The sequence below is a fragment of the Topomyia yanbarensis genome, chromosome 2 (assembly GCF_030247195.1).
Source record: "Topomyia yanbarensis strain Yona2022 chromosome 2, ASM3024719v1, whole genome shotgun sequence".
NCBI classification, from domain to species: domain Eukaryota; kingdom Metazoa; phylum Arthropoda; class Insecta; order Diptera; family Culicidae; genus Topomyia; species Topomyia yanbarensis.
Window position 1 is genome coordinate 464,087,248 of NC_080671.1, and position 25,331 is coordinate 464,112,578.

General features: G+C 39.6%; 1 protein-coding gene across 5 annotated transcripts in view; it reads left to right on the top strand.

Annotated features, from left to right (window-relative positions):
* The window catches only part of LOC131686061 (1-phosphatidylinositol 4,5-bisphosphate phosphodiesterase epsilon-1-like), an 84,397-nt gene that overhangs the window by 46,947 nt on the left and 12,119 nt on the right, over positions 1 to 25,331 (top strand). For all 5 annotated transcript variants that reach the window (XM_058970188.1, XM_058970186.1, XM_058970187.1 and 2 more), the window contains exons 2-8: positions 10,159 to 10,960; positions 20,391 to 20,657; positions 20,911 to 21,056; positions 21,509 to 21,629; positions 22,757 to 23,362; positions 24,211 to 24,355; positions 24,437 to 25,259. In XM_058970188.1, the coding sequence (XP_058826171.1) occupies positions 10,358 to 10,960; positions 20,391 to 20,657; positions 20,911 to 21,056; positions 21,509 to 21,629; positions 22,757 to 23,362; positions 24,211 to 24,355; positions 24,437 to 25,259 (2,711 nt within the window). In that variant the 5' untranslated portion in view covers positions 10,159 to 10,357. The remainder of the gene's footprint in view (positions 1 to 10,158; positions 10,961 to 20,390; positions 20,658 to 20,910; positions 21,057 to 21,508; positions 21,630 to 22,756; positions 23,363 to 24,210; positions 24,356 to 24,436; positions 25,260 to 25,331) is intronic.

Sequence of the window (25,331 nt, forward strand, 5' to 3'; positions counted from 1 at the left end):
AGTTCATCAAATATAAAGCTTTGAATTTAAGTCAATTGTATTTTACCAGGCAGGATAGGAAGAAGAAGGGTCATTCTAGTTTACATTATCTATCTCCTAGAGCGAGAAAAGAAATGAAAAAATATGATAAAATCCGTTACTACATTAATCAACATCTTGAAAAGGTATAAGATTATCGAATAAATTTGGTCAACACCTTTCCACACCTCCTTGTTCATAGTGTCAATGTCGCCCAAGAACCAGAAGAATCTGAAAATATATTTTTTCTGCTGAGAATGGGACTTTGTAAATATCGAAATTTATCTGAATTTACTGTTCATTTAAACCCAACATTTTTTTTTTGTAAGTCCTTGTTAATCGACTTCTTAATCCATGGGCCCCGCGCAGAGCTAAACACTGATAAAATTTTAATAACTTTTTCAGGTGATTTTACATCTATTTATAGCTTTCTACGAAGTTGTAGACAATGAGATTGTTCATCAGATTCTCAGTTTTAGTATTTTTTGAATGTCTATAATACCAATTAGTAGCAAAAATGCGAATTAATTTCATTAAAAACTTAAGTTTTCAATCAAAAATCTTTAACATAAAAAGTTGTTCTAGACCCCCCCCCCAACAGATTATTTTAATTCTACTTTCAAATGAAAGGGCAAAGTCCATTCTTTCATATCCCGAAGTTTTACAGATTCGACAAAGACACCGTGTGTGGATTCAGTGCAAGCGCACACAAATTCGGTTTAAGGCGGAAAATTTTAGGTGGTTTCAAGGAAAGCTAAGGTTTGAAGTCGAAGGTAAAGGACGAATGAGGAAACCATTTTCCGACATAATAAAACAAAATAAAGCGATTAGGAAAGTTGCGCGATAAATATTCCACGGAAGCACTTGGTTTAGCTTCAGCCGTCAACGCTAATTCTGTTGGTTTCCCCTTAGTTGACCGTTGAGAATTTAAAATCTATGACTGACTACGAGCGTTTACTGCGGAGGAGGTATTTTGGTTTATTTGTGAAAATGATTTTTCTAAGGCGCCGTACCAAAATATATGCAGCTCAGTTTTGCAAAAGACTTTGGACATTTATCCCGCGTATAATAAAATAGTAGATGAAAAGAAGTTATACTAACCTATCGGTATGTATTTTTCAAACATTCGTTAACGAATCAAACATTTTTTCATAAACTTCAATTCAGCCTGTGAGTATGCTTCACTTCAAGATATTGTTGACCACACCGTTCTTTTTTGACTCGTCTCGTTTCTGAGTATTGGGGCTCCAAGACACTTAGGACAATACGTTTATCATTTTTAAGTGAAGTTTGGATGAAAGTAGCAACCATTCCTGGTAGACGTTATTTTTTTTTCTCTTCTCATTGATGAAGATGCAAATGGAGAATTGTTCAAGTATAACGATTCGCATATATTCACTTTATCTATAGTACTACTACGTGTAGTTAGTCGCCAGAAAGAAGAGGCAACAGATTGAATTGTTTGTAACAACGATTTTCCGTTTTCGGTATCCCTGTGCAGACCAGTAAAAGTAATTTTCAAAACAGAAAATTTTGTCTCGATTTGGTCTGTGTGCAATAATCAGCAATTGAAATATTCTAGGAAATTTTCATGTGTCAAAGGAAACTATGCAGATAATAATAAATAAAATAAGATATGTAGTAATGTCTCACTACAAGCAGCTAAGTAGATTAATAAGCTAGCTTTGCCGAAATATGTCTCCAAGTGATGGCAGTACTACTGAAGTATATGCTATCATCATTAACACGTATAATTAGTGGTTGTGAAGTTTTTCTGAAAGCCAGAAAAAAAGTTGACGGTCTCTTACCAATTTTGTCAGCAAGTGCGATAGTCGGCATTGATCACCGGACGTTGTTCAGTGCGTCAAGTTGTGCGTTATAGTATTCTGGGTTAATAAGACGGATCTGGTTATCTCCTTTTTGCCTTTCTCAATAGAAAGGTATTGCAATTGCTCTGAAAACCGACTTTTTAACGGAGGCCCGGAGGGCCGGGTGACATATACCATTCGATTCAGTTCGTCGAGTTCGGCAAATGTCTGTGTGTGTGTATGTATGTGTGTATGTATGTATGTGTGTGTGTATGTGCGTATGTGTGTGTGTGTATGTGACCAAAAATGTCACTCATTTTTCTCAGAGATGGCTGAACCGATTTTGACAAACTTAGTCTCAAATGAAAGGTGCAACGTTCCCATAGGCTGCTATTGAATTTCTAATGTATCCGACTTCCGGTTCCGGAATTACAGGGTGATGAGTACGAACACGTAGAAAATGTCGATTTTAATAAATTCTGCAATGAATGTATAAAGGTGAAATTTTTTCCAAAATATGACCACAACTGCTTTGATTTGTAGTATTAGGTCACTAACATCCATTCAAAGTCTATTTGGCCACATTGGCCACCATCATCGGTTCCGGAAGCCCCGGCGGAAGTATCTAAATTCAAAATAACAGTCACATCGGTTTCTCGGAGATGACTAGACCGATTCGACTAAACTTGGCCTCAAAGGAAAGGTATTGCATCCCCGTAAATGGCTATTTAATTTCATCCCGATCCGACTTTCGGTTCCGGAGTTACAGGTTGTGGCGTGCGATCACATAGCAAATTGTGATTCAAACTGATACTCCGATGAAAGCAAAAAAGGTAAAAATTTCGCTAAAATGTCTCTCAAACAACTTAAATTTGCTGTTCTAGGTCACCGACGGCTAACCAAACTTTCGTTGACTACATTGACCACCATAGACGGTTCCGGAAGTGCCCGGGAAAAGCGGCCATCTTTCAAAATTTACAAACTCACATCAGTTTCCCGGAAATGGTTGGGCCGATTTTCACAAACTTAGTCCCAAATGCTATAATATCCCCATAGATGTCTATAAAATTTCGTACGGATCGCTTATATGGGTCCGGAAATATAGACTAAATCGTCCGGTCACATATGAAATTCCCATATAAGCCGAAACTCAAATTTTTTTTCAAAGGGGGGACCTCATGAAATTTCAGAAATCGAATTCGTATTTTTGATGCCAAACATCTTTAAAATGCATGAAACGTCGAGATTTTATGTTATCTCGAAACATTTTTTTTTATAAAAATCGACTTTTTGGGACTTTGCCGATTTCGCACCTTTTTTCAGTTCAATATTACCGTGGCTGTTTTTTCTTTTTCAAAATTTTAGAACTCGAATAATGATTTATTTTCCTGTATATAGTTGTCATGTGATGTATAATAATAAAATGTAATATATGCATTTAAAAGTTTTTAATGAATATAAACAACGCACACATTCTCGTGATTCATGATTGAGAAAGGCACAATTGCACCGCTAGGTGGATTAAAATAGGGTTTTAATTTGAATTTTGGCTAAAGGCGGAAGTGTAGTTTTGGAAACACAAATTCGCGATTGCTTTTCTCGAGGGGTGTAATGGCTAAAGGAGATATGGCGAGTTGAAAGACACGAAGTAACCATTCGATCAAACCACGAAATGATTTTATCAAGGGGCGTTTGCGAGTTGGAGGACAGTCCAATTAATATATCTTTTTACTTTCGCAGAGTTTGGTGAGACCATGTCTGAGCTGTACTTACCGGAATCAGGATTACCAAATATATCCACAGCACATCCGTCGTGAGCCTCCTCTGGGCAAGCAGATCTGGGTAGTAAAGTGCCGGTTACTCGAAGTTTGCATTTTGCACCGTAATTGATTAGTTTCGGAGACTTGAATGTGGGATGGTTGCGGCAATGCAAGTTTCTCGTTCTTGCGGTTTTAACACTGGGTTTCTGAGAAAAAACCAAAACGTTACACAGTTATGTTCTACGTTGTTTATGAACCGCTGTTTATTTCAACATCGTTGAGACTATTTTAGCACAGGTTCCAAATGTAATTGCAATGCGTTTTAAAAATTAAATTGAATATGTGACCAGCAATTGTGGCTGTAGTTTGCATATATGAGAAAGGCACAATTACACCATTGTGTGAATTAAGGTAGGGTTTCGCCACGGTTACTGCTAGCATACACTCACTACTGTCCCATAAAACAAACACGAAAGCTTATCTCCACTCTTCTTCAAGCATCTGTGCCAGACCGCATGACACGACACTCTTGAGAGTGTTTTTCCGCCCCATCATCGCCACAGAGATAGGTGCAGACAACTACTCCATAAATCCTTCTACAAACCCGTAGGGATTGTTGGATTTGGCTAGGACATGACTAGGAAAAAAAGCTTACACTAGCGGCTAGAGCGAGATGACTGTCTTCAAACAAATCGTACCCGTAACCCAGCTCATTATTACAAGTATCATTCACATGTTACAGTGCTTTCACATGTTACAACTTGTTCGTTGTATGTAATTATTCCACAAGCGACTTGAGCAGATTGATGGTACACCACTTGAATAGCTGATGTACATGTACCGTCCCTTGGCCTTAGAATGACCTCAAACATTAATAACAGCTGAAATACGAAATGGACAGTATACGAGGATTATAGGCAGAGATATTAATAAATTATAGGAAAGGTAAAATATCAAAAGCAAGATATGGAGAAAATAAAAACACTATTGAGGGTGTGGATATGTTCCACAAATATTAATAGCTGACTTGGAATAAAGCTTAACTCCAATCTGATGTCTACAGAAATGATGATACAACTAACAGGACGTTGACATTATTAATAAACTCAAGTTCCTGTTTATTAGTGTTTTTCATCATTTTATTGAACTTTAAATCAAAGAAAATTTTTAAGAGTTATTCACAAGGCCACGACCACGATAACATAAAAATGCAATCATTCTTATGAGTGAGTAATCTTAAACGTGAATGAATTGTAATCAATGCTTTTTAGGACGAAACATTCGCTCGTAGCTCCAGATAGTGCCAGAATATCAAAATGGGTTGAATGGCAGCTTATATTCAATCTCGCCAGGAATATGTACCTATAGCTAATTAATGATGTCTCCTGAGAGGGAGGAGGTTACGTCTGCTTTTTAAAACGATTTGTCTATAAGGTAATTCACCTTATTTTTCGCTTATTTCAATACAACGCAATATTCTGTTTTTTTGATAATCGATACACCCTGGTGTTATAGCCCTGTCAAAAAGGACAATTTGCTGGCTAACGGAGGGCTATTTGCCAATTACCTAATATGAAAATTATAAACAATACTTATTTTCGGATTCATTATATACCCACATAAACTAATCGGCATACTAGCTAATCACCGCCAAACTGTAGGAAGAATCAATGGTGGCTTTGGTATTGCACACCAAAACTTACCACAATCTGACGTTCGTTATGACTTTGGTCAATAATCCTCTTCTACTATATTTACACACGATTCCACAATTTCCTATATTCGTTGGCCAAATGAAGTGTACTAGACAAACAAAGTACAAGCGGAGAACACGCGAATATCTTAAAAAAATACTTTTAAGCTTAGGCCAAACTTGAACCGCTATGTTTGAGAAACGCGAAAAACGACCATTTCAGCCGCCAAAAAATTTATCTAAATATTGAAATCGACTTTAAATCGCATTCGCTAATTGCATTTGTTCTTAGGCAATTAGCACAATGTTCGTCCCCTTTTTTGACTGGGATCTTATATATTTTATTCAACCTTTCGTTGTACGATGCTTGGTACAAACTTACGTTATATGATGCATGATATAACTTAGTGTACAATGTTGAAACCGAACGTGCACAATTACATGGCAGAACCCCAGCAGTATCCGCTCACATGCGCTACCGTAAGGGGGAGGGCAGTTCGTCGCTGTTGTGCTATTTTATGACAAGCGCCATTGAGCACTTTTCGAGAAAACCGATTTTTAAAGTTTGAGATTGAATATCTTAAAATTTATAAATGTTATAAGCTTTTCGGAGAAGGCATTCGTTGCTTCTATCTTTTCTGAAGTAAACTCTCGATTTGTGCGAAGATCGGTTGACTATATTTACAGTTTTTGCTTAAAATGTAAACCAAAGTCGCTCACATACGTGTCATAACTGTGTATTGATGATAAAATATGTATGACGTATCACAAATGTGTGCAGAAGATTTCATATAAAAATGAATTATAACTGATTCGTAAAATTATGCGTTATAGATCACTATGTCCAATATCATACTTTTCCATGCGATAGCAGCAATATCAGGTTACAAAATGATGGTATTAGAACACAAAGTTTTTTCAATTTTCCTCCTTTATTCAGGAAAAACAATGAACAAAAATTGGTTTCATTGACAATTTAGAGACAATGTATATCAAACAATGTTATTGTTGACAGGTGACTAGACGAAACAAATGTTCTTCTTGCATAATCCATCACTACATTTCGGTATACTTTCCAAAACAAGTGGAAATCTCAAAAGGAAATTTGTTCAATAATCATGAATATATAAGCTAGCCATTCCCAGAAAAAAACTATGGTAGGAAAAGTTTTGCTCCCGAGACAAGAACCTAGCTAATGGTTATGGTTGATCTGCATAGAAATTACCTATGTCATCAGCGACATCTGTTGGCGTGCTATAAGCTTTTTGGCTTATAGCAAGCCAACAAATTGAGAATGTTGTCTCTTTTTTCTTTGTCATAAGATAGCACAACTCGATCACTCGAGAAATTGGCGCTTGTCATAATCGTGTTTCGCTATATCTCAGTAACCCAGCAGAATTATAAAATTCTGCAAACGCAACTTTATAGAGATTTTAAAATTTAGTAACACGGCATATCTAACTCAGTTCACCTCAAAATGGCGTTTGTCATAAGATAGCACAACAGCGACGAGTTATCCTTTGTGCGCTATCATTTGATCGAAATATCACTTTCGCCGATAGATAGGTATCCACCGATTTTTCACTTCCAGAGTGCACTTACGTGTGTAAGTTTTACATCTATTTAAGGGGAGCGCTCTATTTACAATTTTCAAAAAATCGAGTTATTGTTTTTGCTTTAATCGATGACTATGCTATCCGAAAATATAATCCTGATGTTTGAAAGTTGTACTGAGAATAATTTCGGAGAATCCGCCCATGAAACGTCGCGCAGAGCCGCGCCAAGTGGTTGGAACAGGCCTTTCGTGCGGTGACGTCGGTGCATCCCGTCGCGATTCTTATATTGTGACGGGAAAAACCATAGAGCGTGTTTTCTCGAAACGACTTTTTTCAGTCGATAGTCACGATTGCAAACGTATAAAGCTCAGCATACATTTTTTATTAGATTAAACTTACCGCTTGTACCTAAAACTCTAATATTAGTAAAAACTAATTATATAAACAGAAGAAAGGGTGAAAATCCGAGATCTTTTTTTTATATAAAATTGTTAATAAATTACATTGTTTAATAACATTTGTGAGTTTTAAGTACACAACACAGCCCTTACCTATAAAAAGAAAAATGTTTCATGTCTTACAGATACCTGGTCTAGCCTGCAGCGCGATTACCGCCAAAAATAATTTAAAAAGGGGCCTTTAGAAGATGGCTGCCACAGCCGTCATTTTGAAAAATTGCAACATGTTCAAAATCAAAAAGTAAAATTCAGACAGGTATCTTAATAAATACAAATAACCACTTTGCTGCCGCATTGTTTCCTTGTTTATTTTTTCCAAATACGACTATTCTTGGGGGCTTGAAATAGAGTACACTCCTTAATACAAATCATTTTGTTTTATTCAGGAAATATTCTCTTATTTAAGTCTTTAACTGCTATAGTAAGATCCGACGAAGGTGTTTGAGCGTTATGTTTTCATTTTTATATGTTGTACCCGGGCCACTGAGGCACTTTCTAGTGAACTGTCCAGAGTTAGCCGACCTACGTTAGCACCATAAACTACCGCTCTCCCTTAGAGAGATCCTTGCAAACGACCCCGCCCGAGAAAAAGTGTTACTGGCCTTTCTGAAGGACGCGGTATTACTCGACCAGCTGTAAAGGTGTCACGGATTCTATACTTGTACTAGAAACCATGAACAACAATATAATGTGATGTAAATTATTGAAACTTCAAAGCCTTTAAATAAATAAATAACGAAGATTGAACTTTAAAGAGCAGTGTGGAATCTTCACTCGTGAATGTTTGTCGCATAGCTACACAAAGCTCAAAAATGTTTCTTGATGTATGAATAAATCATGCTACTTATTTTTTCAATGCATTTATTGACAATGCGTTTTTCTGGTAGCTTTATGAAGCTCAAGTAGGAATTTGATCTACTGAAGTTCTTTGCGGCTCAGTTGATAGATGCATGATGTTCCAAATTTCGAAAATCTTATTTCCAGCTATTCAATAAACGATAGATGATTTCCAATGAAATTAATTATATTGTGCGAATATGCGAACGAAACTGTTTAATGAAAACCCATTACGTTTTTCTCAAAACCAGTTTTTTAGTTGGCCGGAAACGTAATTCGGATAAATGATTTTTAATCGCTCTGAAATTCTCTCGAAATAATTTTCCGACCGAGGGCCTTTTCCAAAAAACTAGCCATCGGGAAAATACTTCACATCCGCCATCTTGTGATAAAATTACTAAAAAACATAATCGTTTATGTATCACAAACCCCTTCATTGAAAGATATCCTAAGCCTGTGGGTAAAATGGACATTTGCGTTTCTTACAAATTGCAATAAATCAGTTAAAATGTACTGATACTGTATGATTTTAAAAAGATTTTAAATGATTCTGAAAGATACTGCTGTTATCTAACACGCGAATTATCAGATAATTAAGCAAGACAATCTTTTGTTCGGCATCACGCTAATGGATATATTTTTTGAAAATAACGAGTTATATCTGAAAACTGTTGATCTTCGGAAATATTTCTCGCTTGGCAAAACGCACTGGTTATTTTGCACTTGATTGGTGAAAAAAAATTTTTATGAGTCGTTCATAACTTAGGAACATTTTTTTGAATTTAGTATCATGTTGGGTATGACGGACACAGTCGGATAGGAAAAGATAGACATATTTCTTGCGCAAATGCAAAGCTGAATGCCATTCAATTGCATACCCGTGCGCCTTTTTATTATGGCAACATTGTGATGTACTGACAGAAAACAAAAATGATTGATCGAGAAGCGTCTCACTCTGCCCTTGTCCTATGTTCATCTACACCAATACTAAATGTTCATCTTACCCATGCCAGGTGTGGAATACTTTTTAACTTAGAGCTAGTATAAGAGAAAAAACAGATAGGGTGTGGAGCTTATTTTCGCCCTGTTTCTATGATCGCCCTTGCCATTTGAAGCGGTTAGTCTACCATCTTTGTCCAACGCATTGGCTCAAATGGTAGTGCGATAATTGGAGCATTCGATTCGAGGTTTCAGTTGCGCTCAAACAGAAGTATTTCATCATTCTCAGGACAGTTTTGCTATTATATTGGTTCTTGGGAATGAAGCAAGAATACTGATGCCAATTTATGCGCATTTCATTGATTGTAGACTGCGTAATTAAGTCTTTACCCAGTGGTGAAACCCTGGAGAGGGTCTTGGGGGCCCGGACCTGCCCCCCCGAAAATTTTTACCTTCTTGAGAAATTCAAAATAGTTTATATTTTAAATTCTTTCCAAACCAGATTCAATTACCAAAACCGATTTTAATTAATTGAGAGTATGACATATTACATATTGCACAAAGAACATTTAAAAGTCGAAATTTTGACCCCCTCCGAAATTTTGTTCTGGATTCGCTCCTGCTTTACCCTAAATAATTCCTAGTTCAACAACTCAAACACATGAAAAAGAGAAAAGATAAGCGTATAACGCCAATGAACAAATTATACAGCTTTGAAAAAGAGAAAAGATAAGCGTATAACGCCAATGAACAAATTATACAGCTTTTTTAGACGAACTATATAAATTATTAAAATGATGATGGTAACTAAATGAACCAAAACTTTTTGCTTATTTCGATTATAGAGGTTTTAACCTTAAGGTCATTCGCCTCTTCGGGTTAGATAAATCTCTTATGAAAAAATTCTAACCCTATGTGTGGGGTCGGGATCCGAACCCTGGTGCGCTGCGTACAAGGCAATCCATTTACCTACTACGCTACGCCCACCCCCGAGCCAAAAATTGTTAAAAACACTAATAGTGCTTCTCCCATATGTATCATTTGGATTAAATCAGTAAACAGATAATTTCTTTTTTCTTTTCTTTACAGGTTGAAGCTACTTACCGTCAAGGCTAAGTGAACTATCAGCTAGTTAAAAGAATTGATATTTGCACCTATGACAAAACCAGAAAGTGATGTCGCAAAGAAAGCGATGGTAGCTGAGCAAACAATTTATCTGAATCCAAGTGAAAGAAAAAATATTATTCAAGAAATGTCAAATTAAAGCTACCGCGTAGAATAGCGTAACATGCGAGAAGCTTTCCCAGGTCTTCCATTCTATAGTAACGTTTTAGACGAGAACCTATCGCCAGTGTCTATACAAGATTCCACCGTACAGAAAATCAGCTTGTCGGAAGAGCCAAGAGAGCATTCCGCATCGCCACCATTACCGATATCCTTAGAAAACAATAATAGTCTAAAATACCAGTCTACAACATCGTGCAAACAGGAGTCAATAGTAGTCATCACTGAAAAGATTATAATTTATCGCGAGTGTGAAACAATTAAGGAGACATTGGTGGATAACTATACAGAGAAGAATGCTATATTTGATACTGACAGCCCACAAGGCAACATTGGCAATTTGCCACCAGCAGTCATCTCAGCATCACCGTTAACAACGGGATCAACAGGAGTAACAACGGCCAACCCAGAGGAACTAGTATTGTCCACTATTGCGGCAGTGTCTGGTGGGCCTGGAGGAAGCAGCAATGCCAATCCAACATCGATCATAGTCAATGTGTCCACAGCTCCGGCCTTTGGGGAGCTAGAGGAGTTACAGAGCATCTTACATTTTCCAGAGGAAGTCGCGCTGCGGATCACTGACACCGAGTATCAATTATTCTATCAGGTAATTATTCCGTACTTGAAACAAGCTAAGACGAGTAGGCGTATTGACATAAAATTAAATATTAACTAAATGTATTGACCGTATAGTAGGAAATAAACTTGATTAATGGCATGTGTAGGGGAACTGTGCCTAAGTTAAATAGCAAAATCGACTCATCCATTGTTGTATTGCTCGCAAATTGCACGTAAACCATGATTTGAGATCATGTTACATTAATATCAAAACTAATATGTACTAAGAAATTTCAAACAGAAGTGTTTTTAAAAATGGTTATGAAAAAGAGGCACAATATCGTCAGTTCAAAAGTGGCATGGGGACGATGGACACCTGACGTGGGTAAGATGAACATGCAGCATTGGTAAAGATGGACGTAGATAAAGGGTAGAGTGAGATGCTTCTCGGCCAATAAATTTTGTTTTCTGTCGGTACATCACAATGTAGCGATAATAAAAAATAGTCCAAGGGTATGCAATCTAAAGGCATTCTGTTTTGTTTTGGCATAAGAAATATGTCCATCCTTCCCTACCATACTGCGGACCATATTCATGGTATCTTTATTAGGTTGTATGGTGTTTGAACCCTTGAGAATTTACCACTTTTGTGATTCGTCTAACTTCGGTTACTTCTTGTTCCCGCATTGCTTCTATAATGGTGTTGGTATCGAGGTTCTTTGTGTCCAGGTCGTATATCATCCCAGGTCATATATTAGTAGGGAGTGCGGTATTACTTCGATATTTTGTCCGTTTACCGTTAAGTTGCTTCATATCCAATAGTTTCTTGTAGACTTTTTTGATGTTGTTCGTAGTATGTACTGTGTTCTGTTCGATTCTTTTGTTGCCTGCAAATACTTGTTGAGTTCTGCTCCAATTGCGTTCTTAATGGAAAGGTGAATGGTGAAGGGGTTGTGGGGAAGAGACTGTTCGTTTCCCTGATCGTCCTTGACCGTACGTAATAATAACGTATGTTGGCCGATTTCATTTCCCAAATTCATGTATGCGGATATTGCGTGGCTGAGGGGGGCCCCCAACGCGGTGGGGGAGAGTGTTTGATTTCGGTTCCTTGCCTGAAGCCGAATTTCCTGTGGTCTAGCAAATTGTTTTCCTCCAGGAAGTTTGTTAGTCTTCGGTTAACCATTCGCTCAAGAGATTTCCCTAAGCAGGAGAGCATATTAGTTGGACGGAAGTCGCTGGCTTTCCTTTTCCCGGTGCATCTTTTTGGGATGGGGATGATTTGTGCTTCCTTCCACTTACTTGGGAAGGTGCCGTTGCTCCATATTTTATTGTATATGTCAAGCAAACACCTTTTGCCGATAGGCGGGAGGTGCCGCAGCAGTATGTAACTGATGCCGTCTGATCCGGCAGATTTGCCCGTCCCAGCGGCGATTGCGAAGGACAGCTCCTGTCCTGAAAAGGGACGGTTGTAGAGTTCTCCATCTCCCGTGGGGAAGTGTGCCGGAGGGTTTTCCAGTGTAGTCCTTCTTTTGAGAAAAGTGGTAGGGAGGGCAGAGTCCGCTGATAGGGATGCAAAGTATTGGCCGAGGTTTTCCGCTATCTCCCGGGGGTTGTATGTGGTGGACACGTTGACTTCTATTGTAAAACCTTTATGCCTTCTTTTGCCATTTAAAGCGTTTACTTTTCTCCAAAGTTCGGATGTGGTGTTATCAGGGGAGATTCCGCCTAGATAATTTTGCCAGCTGGTGGTTTTTGCTTTCTTTATCGCGGCCCTCGCGATGTTCCTTTTTATTCAAAATTGATCGGCTTTTGCCTCCCTGTTTGGATCGTCAGGTGTAGATTTAAGAAAGAAACGGAGAGCCTTCCTGCGCTCTCTGATAGCGGTGGCCACCTCCGGGTTCCACCAGTGCACTGCTCTACGAGGGGGTTTGCCGCTGGTTTGCGGCATGCTTTCTGCTGCTGATCGGGAGATTATTTTCTCGAATTCGCCTACTGTGTGTTGCAGTTAGGGGTCTAGGAGGTCTTCGACCGATGTTTGGAAGGTTTCCCAGTTGGCCTGATCCGTCATCCATATTCGTCGACGAGTGGTCTGTAGGGGTTGACGGTTGTATGCCAATTGTATTGGCCGGTGGTCGCTGCTGCCGGTGTCGCGAATTACCGACCAGCCGATCATCCCGGCTATGGTGCTCGATGTAATTGAGAGGTCGAGTGCAGCAGTATAGCTGCCCCTGATGAAGGTACTGTTGCCGTCGTTTAGCAGTCGAGGATGAGGTAGGGTGTACTGATTTGCTGGATAATTTGGTTTAGCTTCTTTCCTACGTTGGTGGTGTTCGCTGGAACGTTGATGTTGACGATGGTGCACTCGATGGGGTAGCGTATGGTCCTGGCGGTTGCTATAAGCTCGGTGTTTAATGAGCAGTTGGTAGCAGGAGCATCGTTTCTGATTCCGAGGCCGATGGTTTGGTGTGTGTTTGCTCCGCTGGCTGTTTCCCACTGGCATGCGTGGCTAAACCATGATGAGTAGTCCGTCTGGGGGGTTACGTGGGTCTCTTGCAGGGCTATGCATACAGGGTTGGTTGTTGCTATCAAGTGCTGGAGATCTCCCAGGTTATTCCTGAGGCCGTTTACATTCCACTGGATTGCCATTGTATATAGATTGTCTGATAGCTGGGGAGGGTCCAATGGGTCACACTCAGCCGCACTGGAGGAGCTGCTCGATTGATTTGCTGAAAAAGGGTCGGAGCAGTATGTCTGTGGACGATGGTAGTACGGAGTATTTGGACTTACCCGGGGGGAAGCCGGGCCCCCTGCACCAGCAGCCGCTGTAGGCTCATCGGTGATCACCGGAACGTCCGCGGTCAGGGCCAGTGCAAGAGAGGAGGCTTTTTCCCTAACGTTCTCCTTTGCAGTGATTCTGTCGGTATATGGGATGGTGTTGGTCTGTTCGAACTTTGTCGTTGCTTTCCGGTGGGATGTTATAGGGTGCCACGAGCAGCCGGCTATTGGGCTGGGCGAGCGTGAATAACGGTTGTGCTTTCTCAGCCTTTTTCCTTGGGTTGTTGCCCGGAGGTTATCCGGGCCCCCTGTATCAGCGGCCGCCGAAGACTCTTCAGCAAGCTCCGGTACTTCTGCGGTCGAGGCCGGTGCGGGGGACTGGGCTTTTTCCTTTTCGTTGTTTGGTGGGTTTCGTGGTGGGAGTTCGTATGGTGGGGGGGCGATCCGTTTGTCGTCCGCTAGTTCCTCCGAGTGGAGATGTGCTGGGAGATCCGGGTTCGCCAGGTGATGTTGTTGGTGGTTGGATGATTGGTTGATTTGAAGTGGTTTTATTTATTATTGACCACTTTTCGTTTGTTGTATCCGCAGGTCGGTTTGTCGGTTTGTGGCGGTCGGTTGGGCTGCGTAGAGGCCCGTTAGCTTGCGGGGCGCTGGAGTCCGCCGGTTGGTCCGCCGATTTGGTCTTGTTGTTTGCTGTGTTAAAAAGGGGAACGGCAGTTGAACTGTTCTGGTTTGTAACGGAATTAGTACTTGCCTGGGTTATTACCGATGGTCCCACACCAACAGCCGCCGGGGGGACCCAGTACTTCTCCGGTCGGGGTCGATGTGGGTAGGCTTTTTGTTTTGTTGTTGGTTGTTGGTTTCATGTTGGATTTTTCTTGATTTGGCTTAGTCTGACAGGTCGATCGACCGGTTGTCGAGGGTTGTTCAATTTTGTAATATTATTTCACTGGTTCTTGTCGCAGGGTTCTGTCCGTCTCGTGTCATGCTAAGTTTTCGCAGTGGGCTTCTTGAATTACTCCTTTTTTTGGGGGCTTGATTGTATTTTTCCCTACTCCGTCCGGTGCGAGCGATTTCAGTTGTTTGACAGTTGGGGGCGAGGCTTGTTTGTGGTTGAATGCAGTTCTTCGGTATTAATATTCTAGGTTGATTGTTTCCTGTTGTTGCTTGTGATTGGGGGGTTTTGTTCGGTTGAGTGTTTCCTGTTGTTGTCGGAGTATTGCCTATTATTACTTGTTGTTGGTGGGTGTTTATGGGTTGTGGGTTTCCGGATTGGGTTTGTTGTTGTGGTGTTTTGTTTTGTGGCAGATGGAGGGGCGATTTGGAAATTCCTCTTTGGAGTTCTTGGACTGCTCTACGCAGGGCAGCCATCTCGTTGCGCAGATCCTTATTTTGAATGCGTTCATCGATTAGCTCTTCCTTCAGTTTTTTATTGTGGTGTCTTTATCGTCGCTTGCGGGTTGGCTATTGGTGGCTTTCATTAAGGATTCTACTTCCTGTTTCAGCATTGCTCTGGCCTCGGGGAAGGTTAGGTTGTTGTCAGTTTTGACCTTGACGAGATGGTTTTCTGCTTCGAAAACGGAACAGGCGCGGTCTCGTGCCGAATGTTCCCCTTTACAGTTAACACAGTAGCTCGTTTTTTTGCATGGATTCCTATGGTTGTCTCATGCTCCGTTCCGCAGTTTAGGCAGATTTCCTTTTCTTTACAGTTCTTGCTTCCGTGTCCGAATCGGCCGCACCTGTAGCACTGCATGGGACTTGAATAGTATCTTCTGACGTTTACCCTCAGCATTCCTAAGTATACGTAATCCGGAAGGTACGAACCCTCGAAATAGATGACCAGTAGCGGAGTGTTGGTCGGAATACCATTGACTTTTTAGTGATTCTGCGCACTTCGATGACCCCTTGCGCTTTGAGTCCTTTTAGTATCAGGTCGGTGGATAGGTTTTTTGTATCCAGGTCATATATTACGCCCGCCGTTTTGTTAAGTATTGGATGCTGGGTAATTTCTATGTTGTTTTAATTAATTGTGCCATCGCTATGAGCTGGCTGTATACTTTTCGGGAGGAGGTTTTGAGGATGTACTATGTACCCCTGGCCTCTTTACTCGCCTTAACAACATCGTTCGATTCCCTTCCGATGGCGTTTTTTAACGACAGGTGAATCAGGAATGTGTTGTAGGGCAGGGACTGCTCGTTTCCCATGGCGTCCTTAGTTGCTCGCATTATTAGGGTTTGCTCATCTATTTGATCCCCATCATTCATGTAAGCTGCTGAGCGGTGGCCTCCCGAGGGGAGGGGGGTTATCGGTGTCCATCCGAGAAACTATTTGCTCGGGAATGTGCCGTCCGAGACTTTTCCCTTTTGGGTTACCACTGACTACGCACGTGGCTCTGACCCGAGGATCTGACAAAATATAATAAAGAAGAACTAACCTGACTTTTATACTGCTTAAGTTTTCGCTATATCACACGTTTTTGGCCTTCGATCAATTGGCCAGCTGAACTGAACTATAATACGCCCCGCACCGGGAGTCGACGGCCCGTTATGTGGGGTTATGTACTGAGATGACACTGGCTCTAACACTATTCGGTTTAAAACTGTAGTACTTATTTGGCCTGTGGCCAATTTGCCAGCGGAGCTGGACTGCAAGCCACCCCGCACCGGGAATCGACGGCCCGTTATACGGGGTTTTGGGCTGGGATGACACTTTTCACTCAGTTGGACAACACTCGAGACCAGTAAAGCAATTAAATAAAAAGCACGTGTTCGTGATCACTATGATGATTCACTTATGTTGTCGGGAGGAAAAGCCCGAGTTAGGGACGATCCATAAATGACGTAGCATTTTTTGAGTAATTTTCAACACCCCCCTCCCCCATCGTAGCATTTTGTCACAAACCTCTAAATACCTCCCCTGGAAATTACGTAGCTTGACGGTAATTCTCCCCCCCCCCCCCCTTGACCCCACAAAATTAAAAAAAAATAAAAATAAAAAACGATGTTAGTTGTTCCCCTTTTAAAAACCTACGTAGCATGACATGACCCCCTACCCCCTGTCGTCACACATCATCACAAAATACAAAACTCCCCCCTCCCCCATATAATGCTACGTCATTTATGGATGATCCTTTATCAAACCGTCCGGATGGCGGCGACCGCACTTTTTTGTTGCAATGGCACTTTTCTTGCACAATAACTTGTGTGCAATAAAATCGCGCGGAGCTACTCAGCTAGTCGACCGATCACTGCTGTGGTTAGAACCGAACTACTAAAATGGTGTTAATTTCGGTTACTCTCCGGACCAGAAGAGTTACCGTGCAAGGACCTCGATCCCTGGTCAAGCCACGGGGATCTAGCGAGGGTGCGCTTTGTTACAGCCTTCTCTTTCGGGCCGCACCAACTCGTTCTCAGGGTCGGCTGATCAATAAAGGTGTTGAAATAAGGGACCGAGAATAAACGCGATACAACTCTTCATAATTTACACTGTTATTTCCTAACAACCTTTAATGTGTCTGATGTGGTGTGTATGTTGGCCGTCTGGCTGCTACTGTTGATGATAATAATGGTGAATGCGGGAAGTGATCTACGGCGTAGCGTTTTGTAGATCGATTAGCGGAGAAATCTGGAATGGGCCGTAGCGGTCGTCACCGTCCGCATTGTTCTCGATGATTGCTGGTTGCTCGTCGTCGTGAGCTCCCGGGGAGTTCTTGCTTCGCTTCTTACGTGTCGAATGGATTTTCTCCTCGGGTGTCCCGTGATCGTCTCTCCGGATCGATCAATTATTGCGATTTTATCTCTGGAATCTATTTTTTGTCCCACTCTACTGGGCGTATATTTACTTCTACTAACCGCAGAAATCTCTGATTAGCTGACTTGTCTTATTGTCTGATAGCAGATTTGTCTTATATTCATCGCACTTAACCCTCAAAAAGGCAACCGGGTCTCAGAGGCCCGGCACGTTACATTTTCTTAGTTACAAAAAATGTGTATGCAGTATAAGCTTGGGCATGGAAATTTTGATAAGTAGCTTTGAAATCTATAACTAAAATAAATGCGCAGCTATGTTTGCATTTTTTACTTGCACAAAAAGGCAAGCCGGGCCTGGCAGGCCCGGTGTTCATGCAATATTTACTAGGAATACCACGGGTTTTATACATTAATATTTATCTGAAAAAAACATTTTGATGAGTTCATCTTCATATTAGCAGGATTTTTTTCATGTTTTGATTGATTTTATATTTTTACCTTTTCTTATAAGAAAAAAATCTTGAAAGTTTGAGCGAATTCTATACATTTCTTTTATAAGAAATGTAAAAATAGCATACGATAATGACGTGTGTCATATTTTTTTGGGTAAATACTTTTATTTCACCCACTGTGGTCTACTTGACAATTATTTGGATACAACATAACCTAACTCTGTCGTTATTGTCTATTTTTCTTGTCTATTCTTTGTGTTATAGTTGTAATTATTCAAATTGTAGGATCTAAAAGCAACAAAAAATTGAAATGGCTATAAGACGATATGCCCATGTTTTCAATCGTCTCAAAGAATCTGAAATAATGGAAGAAATTCGAGCAAATTCAACAGCAGACGATTCCGAAACTGATTTGCAAAGCGAGGAAGATGTGAATGATATTGCTTCCGACGGTGAATCTGATGCAGAAAAATATGAATATGTACTCCGGTTATGCATCAGAAGAAATTAATAGCAACCTACGAACATTTATTGGTCGTGTTCAAACGAAATGGAGCTCAGAACCAATCGACAGTCGACGTGATCTTCCGAGTACTCACCTTTTGGAAAAAAATTTGACCTTTTTACATCCAAAGCCTTATACGCTGAAATCGGGGTTTGCTGCGTGTTCGTACTCATCATCCTGTAATTCCGGAACCGGAAGTCAGATGAATTATAAATTCAACAGCAGCCAATGGGAATGCTGTACCTTTCACTTGAAACCAAGTTTGTAAAAATCGGTAAAGAATTCGCTGAGAAATAGGTATGACATTATCTTGGGAACTTGGTAAGTTCCCCCGGGGCATCAAGAACCGTCATAGCTGGCCAATGTGGTCGAAATGCCTTCGGTGGGTCATTAATGATCTAGACATGCAAAGCCAAGTAATGTTGCACATATTTTAATATATATTGCATCATTTGGATATCATGGTGGTATCAGTTTCTATGGAAATTTGCTGTGTGATTGTACTCTTCAACACGTAACTCCAGAACCGAAAGTTGGATCAATAAAAAAATCAATAGCGACCGATGGGAAGGCTGCACCTTTCATTTGAGACTAAATTTGTACAAATCGGTCCAGCCACCTCAGAGAAAAATCGGTGAGATTGTTTGCCATACGTACATACACACACATACATACAGACATTTTACGATCTCGACGAACTGAGTCGAATGGTATAAGAGATTTAGCCCTGCGGGTCTCGGTTAAAAAGTCGAAATTTCGACCGATTGCATAACCTTTCTATATGAGAACGGCAAAAAGCAGCTTGAATTTAGACGGGCCTGAGAGGCCCGGCTTGCCCTTTAATGTTAGGATTTTAGCTTGCCTTCACAAGGGTTAATCGCACCCTTGCAACTCCGACAGTTACAGTATTTTATTTAAGTTGCCATGGTGTATCTTGTAAATGTGTCTTAACAAATTGTATATTATTTATTTCCTAACTGTCTTTTAAAATTTGTTCCTGGATTGTGTTTTTCCAATTTTAAACTAAGCTAAGTTTCACAATTTCTAATATCTGTATAATCTAAGTTTTAATCCTAAACACGCAACATTTAACTTTTTTTATTCTTTATTTTAATTGTGCTTTTATTTATTTCAATTATATTGCCTCTAAGGTATCATTTCTTATGGTTTTATCGTGTGAATTTGTATGTAGCCTATATCAGTATACAGGGGATAAAGGAGATGGAGGTTAGGTAATCGATTTTCAGAGTGATTGCATAGCCTTTTTTATGAAAAAGCCAAAAATTCTAATTCAAGAAAATGCAAAAAAACGAAAATTATATTTTACGTCTATCCTGGTGAGTTCCAACGTTTCCCGCTACGCCGGTGGATTTTCTATATCGGTGGGAAATCATAGTCTGTTTTCCCTTTGCTGCTTGTTGATCGTTCCGTCTATCTTCTCCTTTACTTGTGTGTACGTACATGTCGTCGTCGCTAGAGCATTTTTGGTTTTCATTGTTAGGTGTTAGATGCTTGTTGAGTTTCTGAGTGTATCTGATACTAGCTGTTGGTTTAAGGAAAGCATGGAAAATAGTTTGACCGGGAATTATTTTTTAATCGGCTGTTTGCGTTGTATCACCAGGCTGTTTGTTAGTTTTGATTGTGGTAGATGAATTTGTACATAGCGCTCTTTGACCGTAAATTGTATTTTCGGAATTTATTCAGAATTTGTCGCAGGTTAAACATCTGGTCTGTCATTGTTCGTCTTTCCCCAAACCTGCTTTTGTAGTTGTCGAAAAAGATTTCAGCCAACGGGTGCAGACTGATGAACATAATAAGAGACAGTACCTTGTAGGTGGCATTGAAGATCGTTCTGCCTCGACAGTTATTACACTTGGGTCGGAAAAATTATGCAATATTTGAAGATTAAAAATTATTCCGACATCGGATTTATTTCATACGCGGTCCAGTGAGTGAGAAATACAATATTTTATGACTTCTCTGTTTCTGCACTTACAGGTATCACCAAACGATTTCATCGATTACTCCATCTACGACCTGCAGCAAGAGCTTATTCTGAATTATGCAACGATGGGCATCCCCTTATTTTCTGATCCCATGACTAGTGCCAGTAGTAGCGGTGATAATAACAGTACTAGAGATTTTTATGAACAAATAAAAACAACAGCAGAAAAAACTAGCAACGTTAGCCCTGGCGTGACCTGTTCAAAGTCTCCAAGTGGGTTCGCGACCAAGCTGGATTTAATACGTAAACGATTTGATGAGGTACTTTTGTTTCGAATTTGAAATTTGGTTTGAATTGTTGCCGATGTATTTTGGAATTGACTTTATTTTTAGTACAGCTCATATTTATAGCAAAGCTATACTGAATTCTCTGATATAGCAGAGATGGATCCTTAATGCGAATGTAGTCATGACTGAAACTGGAAAGTGCTTAGTCTAACAAGTTTGCCTTCTTTATCTTTCATTTCTGCTATCGACACGTATTTGGATAATTGCGTTTCATTAACGCATGCAGACTAGCGCGTGGACCAATTATTTTGTATTGTCACAAAATACACAAGATGAGCGAAAAGCGGCCTTTGCATGTCTGTTGCGTGTTGCGATTTCATGTTGGAATATCGGAAATTTCAATGGTGCTAAAGAAATAGTGGATGGTCTGAAGTAAGTATGGTCTACGGCTAACGAAAAAAATACATTTTTCTCTTTAGTTAACTGGTGAGTATAGTAGCTGAAACGATGCTCATTACTAATCAAATCAATCTTTCTTAAGGTAAATTACTTCAACTACCACCGTAGCAGGTTCGAAAAGATTGAAGAAGGGGTTTCTTTCGGCCTCCAGCAGAAGTTAAGGGTTGTAGGCCGGCGGAAACTACTTGCTTCCGTCCTTTCTTCACTATACAGCTGTATCCAGGTTACTGTGAATTAGTTCGAACTAGTTTAGCTAACTGTGTGGATAACTAAAAAACGTCGTGCGATTGACAAACATGTTTGTGTTTTTTGTTAATAAATATTTAATATATTCGCATCTCATTTATATTTAGGAAATAATATTTATGTTTAACGTAAATTGTTTAGTAATAATAATAACAGTTATATTTCCTTTATCTTTGCAGATCCGTTAAAAAAGAATTCATTTGGACATCAGCTACGGATCGAAGTAGAAATTCGGTGTACGAGTTTCTCACAACTGTTTTCGACACCATCGAGTACAATAATGCACTTGCAAGAGCATTGGTAAGCAAGCCGTTTTTTTATTTGTATACAGAAATTACTCACCTCAAAGATTTCGAAAGTGGCTAATAAGAATCTTCGTTTTTCCATAAATTTTACATAAATCATTATTATATGAAGTGAAGGTATTTTATTTTTATCCAGACCCATCAAAATCAATTTGTAAAGTTTTTGTAAAGTTAAAGTATTCAAAGAATATCTTTCGAATTGCGAGGAACCGAATCTAATTACTATAGAAAGTGCATATGTTATGTGCACCAAGTTGAGTACAATCGGAGTACTTTTTGGTGTTGATCGCAAATCAGTCCCATAAAGATAGAAAATCCCAAAGAAAACGGGGCAAATATGCGCTCATGGGCAGAATAGGGGAAAGTACACAGTTTTGAACTTTGTAAAATAGATGAACACTTTTAACTAGCTTCTACTTTTACGACCAACTCTAATTGCGACTCTGTTGTTGATCGGGACCAACTGAAATAGCTCATAATCAATAGATGATGCCTTAGAGTAGCAAATCACTTTTCAATGTACAACTCCTGGTATTCTCAAGTTATTTATTAGAAATATAAAGGAATGTTAGTCTCACTCTTGTTATTGCCGATTGCCGTATATACTACTGCGGACTCTACAGGTGTCACGGGAGGAAGGTGATTCGAATCAGAATTTTTGGAGACTAGGGCCCCAGGCTACCACTGGACTCCATAAGTGCCAGAACAAACGTTTAGGAATATCGTGACAGCTTGTAGTAAGAAAATATATTGGGATACACATCATTCGGGTCATTTGATACAAAAGTCGAACGAGCAGAGGTAAACTGTGAAATTAACTCATGTCCATTTTTCGTATGCCAGCTGTCAGTCATACCCAACTAAATTTATGAAATCGATTCTCAAATTCTTTTCCTCAATTATATCTTTTTGGTATGTTATCAGCTAGTTGACTTTATCAATAGAATATAACAATAATGAGCTAGTAGAATCTGTAATTTAACCTTAAGGTGTCCGTCTTCACCTGCTTTCCCCTATATCAAATCACTTGCTACTGGTTTCGACCATCAAAACTGTTTTTTAATTACTAGATAAAAATCTGGCAAACTTCCATTTTTCAATTTACGAAATTTAATATTTCAGGCAATTCCTACGTGTCGAACCATACCTTACTACAAAAACCACGTCCACGACATCAAGTGCTTAATACGAACAGTAACAGATTCACAGCAGAACCAGAGTCAAGTTGACAAGTATTACCTAGGTGATGCGAAACCGTTGCCTCAAGTTGATAATGTATTACTGCAGAGGCTGATGCAAGTCACACTACCATTAACTTATCCAGCATCGATAGTCACACCAACGACGGCAGTTCCAGCGGATACATCGGTGGAGCCAACAAAGATGCCTGATCCGCAGTATGAACCGGAAATAGTTCCTTTGGCTGATGAGATATACGCAAAAGTGTTGCCGGCTTTTAATACAGTGACTGCGTTCATGGACCATCATGATAATTTGTGTCGTGATTCTCCTCATAGTCTGTTGGATTTTCTCAGATCTGCTGCTAATAGTCCTAGACAAACTAAGATACCATTATATCAGCCGTCAAACCTTCAAGAATTGGAAGAAGATTACGAGGTTGAAATTGGAAGCTACAATCCTGTGCAGCCATTGTTCTTCGATCATGGAGTCAGTATCGTTCACTTATCGGCTCGTAAAACGAACGCTGTTGATCATCACTTACTGCAGGTAGGTATCAGGCGTGTCAATAGAAAACAGATTTCGTCAATTTTTTTATTATGTAAGATTGCTGCTTTTGTCAAAGGGTTTTTTTTGTCACAACGACTACATCTTTTCCATTTTCTATCGATACATAAGATTTAGAAGAAGTATACCCAAAATTATACATTTTACAGATGGACTTCATATAAACATACCCTCGTTATATAAACTGAATGCTACGTATTTTTAAATTAACTTAAAAATTACAAAATTTAGTAAATCAAACACCATATTTCACATAGCTAAATATTCTTTTGTTGTTAAAAATAGTCTAAATTCATAAATTCAAATTTACCCATGTAAACCCATGTTTTTAGATATTCTTACAGAGTATTTTTTGGTTTAACGATAACACGATATTTCACAGCCTATATATTGGTCTATATTGCTCATTATCTAGGCTTTTTATATGGTATACCCAAGTAACCATAAGCATTAACCCATTGCACAATATTGGCTATTCGTTTGCACTAATGTTGTATTGAATCTCAATGGCTGTAGTAATGCAATCAAGCTATATAATAAAATCATAAATGCAAACATGCACATCCCAAATTTAGCATTATAGCTTGCGTTGTATACGTATATAAAGCTGATATAAGGCGTTCATGCTTCAATGATCTTTAAAGCGTGTATGCTTTACATATGCATTTAGTGCCACAATATAGCAAATATAAAGACGATATAATGCTATCATAATGCTGTGTGTTTATTTGTAATGCAACTCCAATGTATATGGTTTAGTAAAACTAGACTGTTACAAAATCATGAACCAATTTCAAACATAACGTTATGCACTTTCTTATATTTACTAGATTCTACATCACGGTACGACAGCTGTACTTTGGGAACCAGAAGTTCCAGCGGATCGATCAGCTTATGTATTTTTGCGCCTGGAGCGTTCTTGCTCCTATATTTCCTGGCAACGGGCCGCCTGGCGCAGAATTAAATCTTTACAAGGTAATGTATTATTCAAAACCAAATTATGTAAATAGTTACTTGGCAATAATTCACATTTTTTTTGTTTATGTTTTCAATCAGAATTCAACCCAATTCAAAATCCAGAAGAGAGTGTGGCATGGCAGTTTGCATCACGTTATTCAACGAACTCCGGTGATTTGGAGGCCCAGTGTCAGAATTTGGAAGAAGGCACATTAGATCTTGGAACGATTAAAGATATTACAATGGGTTCCCGCAACCACGAGTACGATTCCGAAATTCTTGCGGCGGGCAAGCGATTCGGCCTGACTCATGTAGAATGTTGTGTTTCACTGTTGTATGGAAGCTCTGCTAGTGAGAATCGAATTCTGTGCATTCTATGCCCCCCGATGTTATGTCGTACATGGTACGTTGGTCTACACTGGATGCTGCGGGGGCTTCGACGGCAACAGAGCTTAATTGACAGATCGATGCTTTGGTTAAAAGAACTCTACATTAATCTTTATTTTGAAGAGGGAATATGTAGTGAACCAACGGTGGCCGACGCCATTAAAGCATTCGGTGGTCAACTTTACCTGTCTTCCATTAAGTCTCAATCAGGGAAGCATATCAACGATTCAGCGCCCGAGCTGGCGGCGTCTGTTACAACAACAATATCAAACAAAAAAGACTCTTGCACAAAGATTCGCAAGAAACGTTCGGTTGCGAATTTGCTAAACCAAAATAATGTTAACAGCCATAGTAGTCCTATGATAGAGCATGGTATGAGTGAAATGGAGAAGATGCGTACGTTCGAACGACGAAAGGAACGTAATGGTTCACATGATCAGCTCTGGCAAAATATGAAGAATTTGCGGATAGGATCAGTAACACACGATACACAGTTGGATTTCCTTAGCTTTGTTTCGCTCTATAGGTCTTTCAGGTGAGATTTATCATTATACTAACAACACTGTTTCATCATATACCTAGGAGGTTAACCCTTAAATGCATGAAA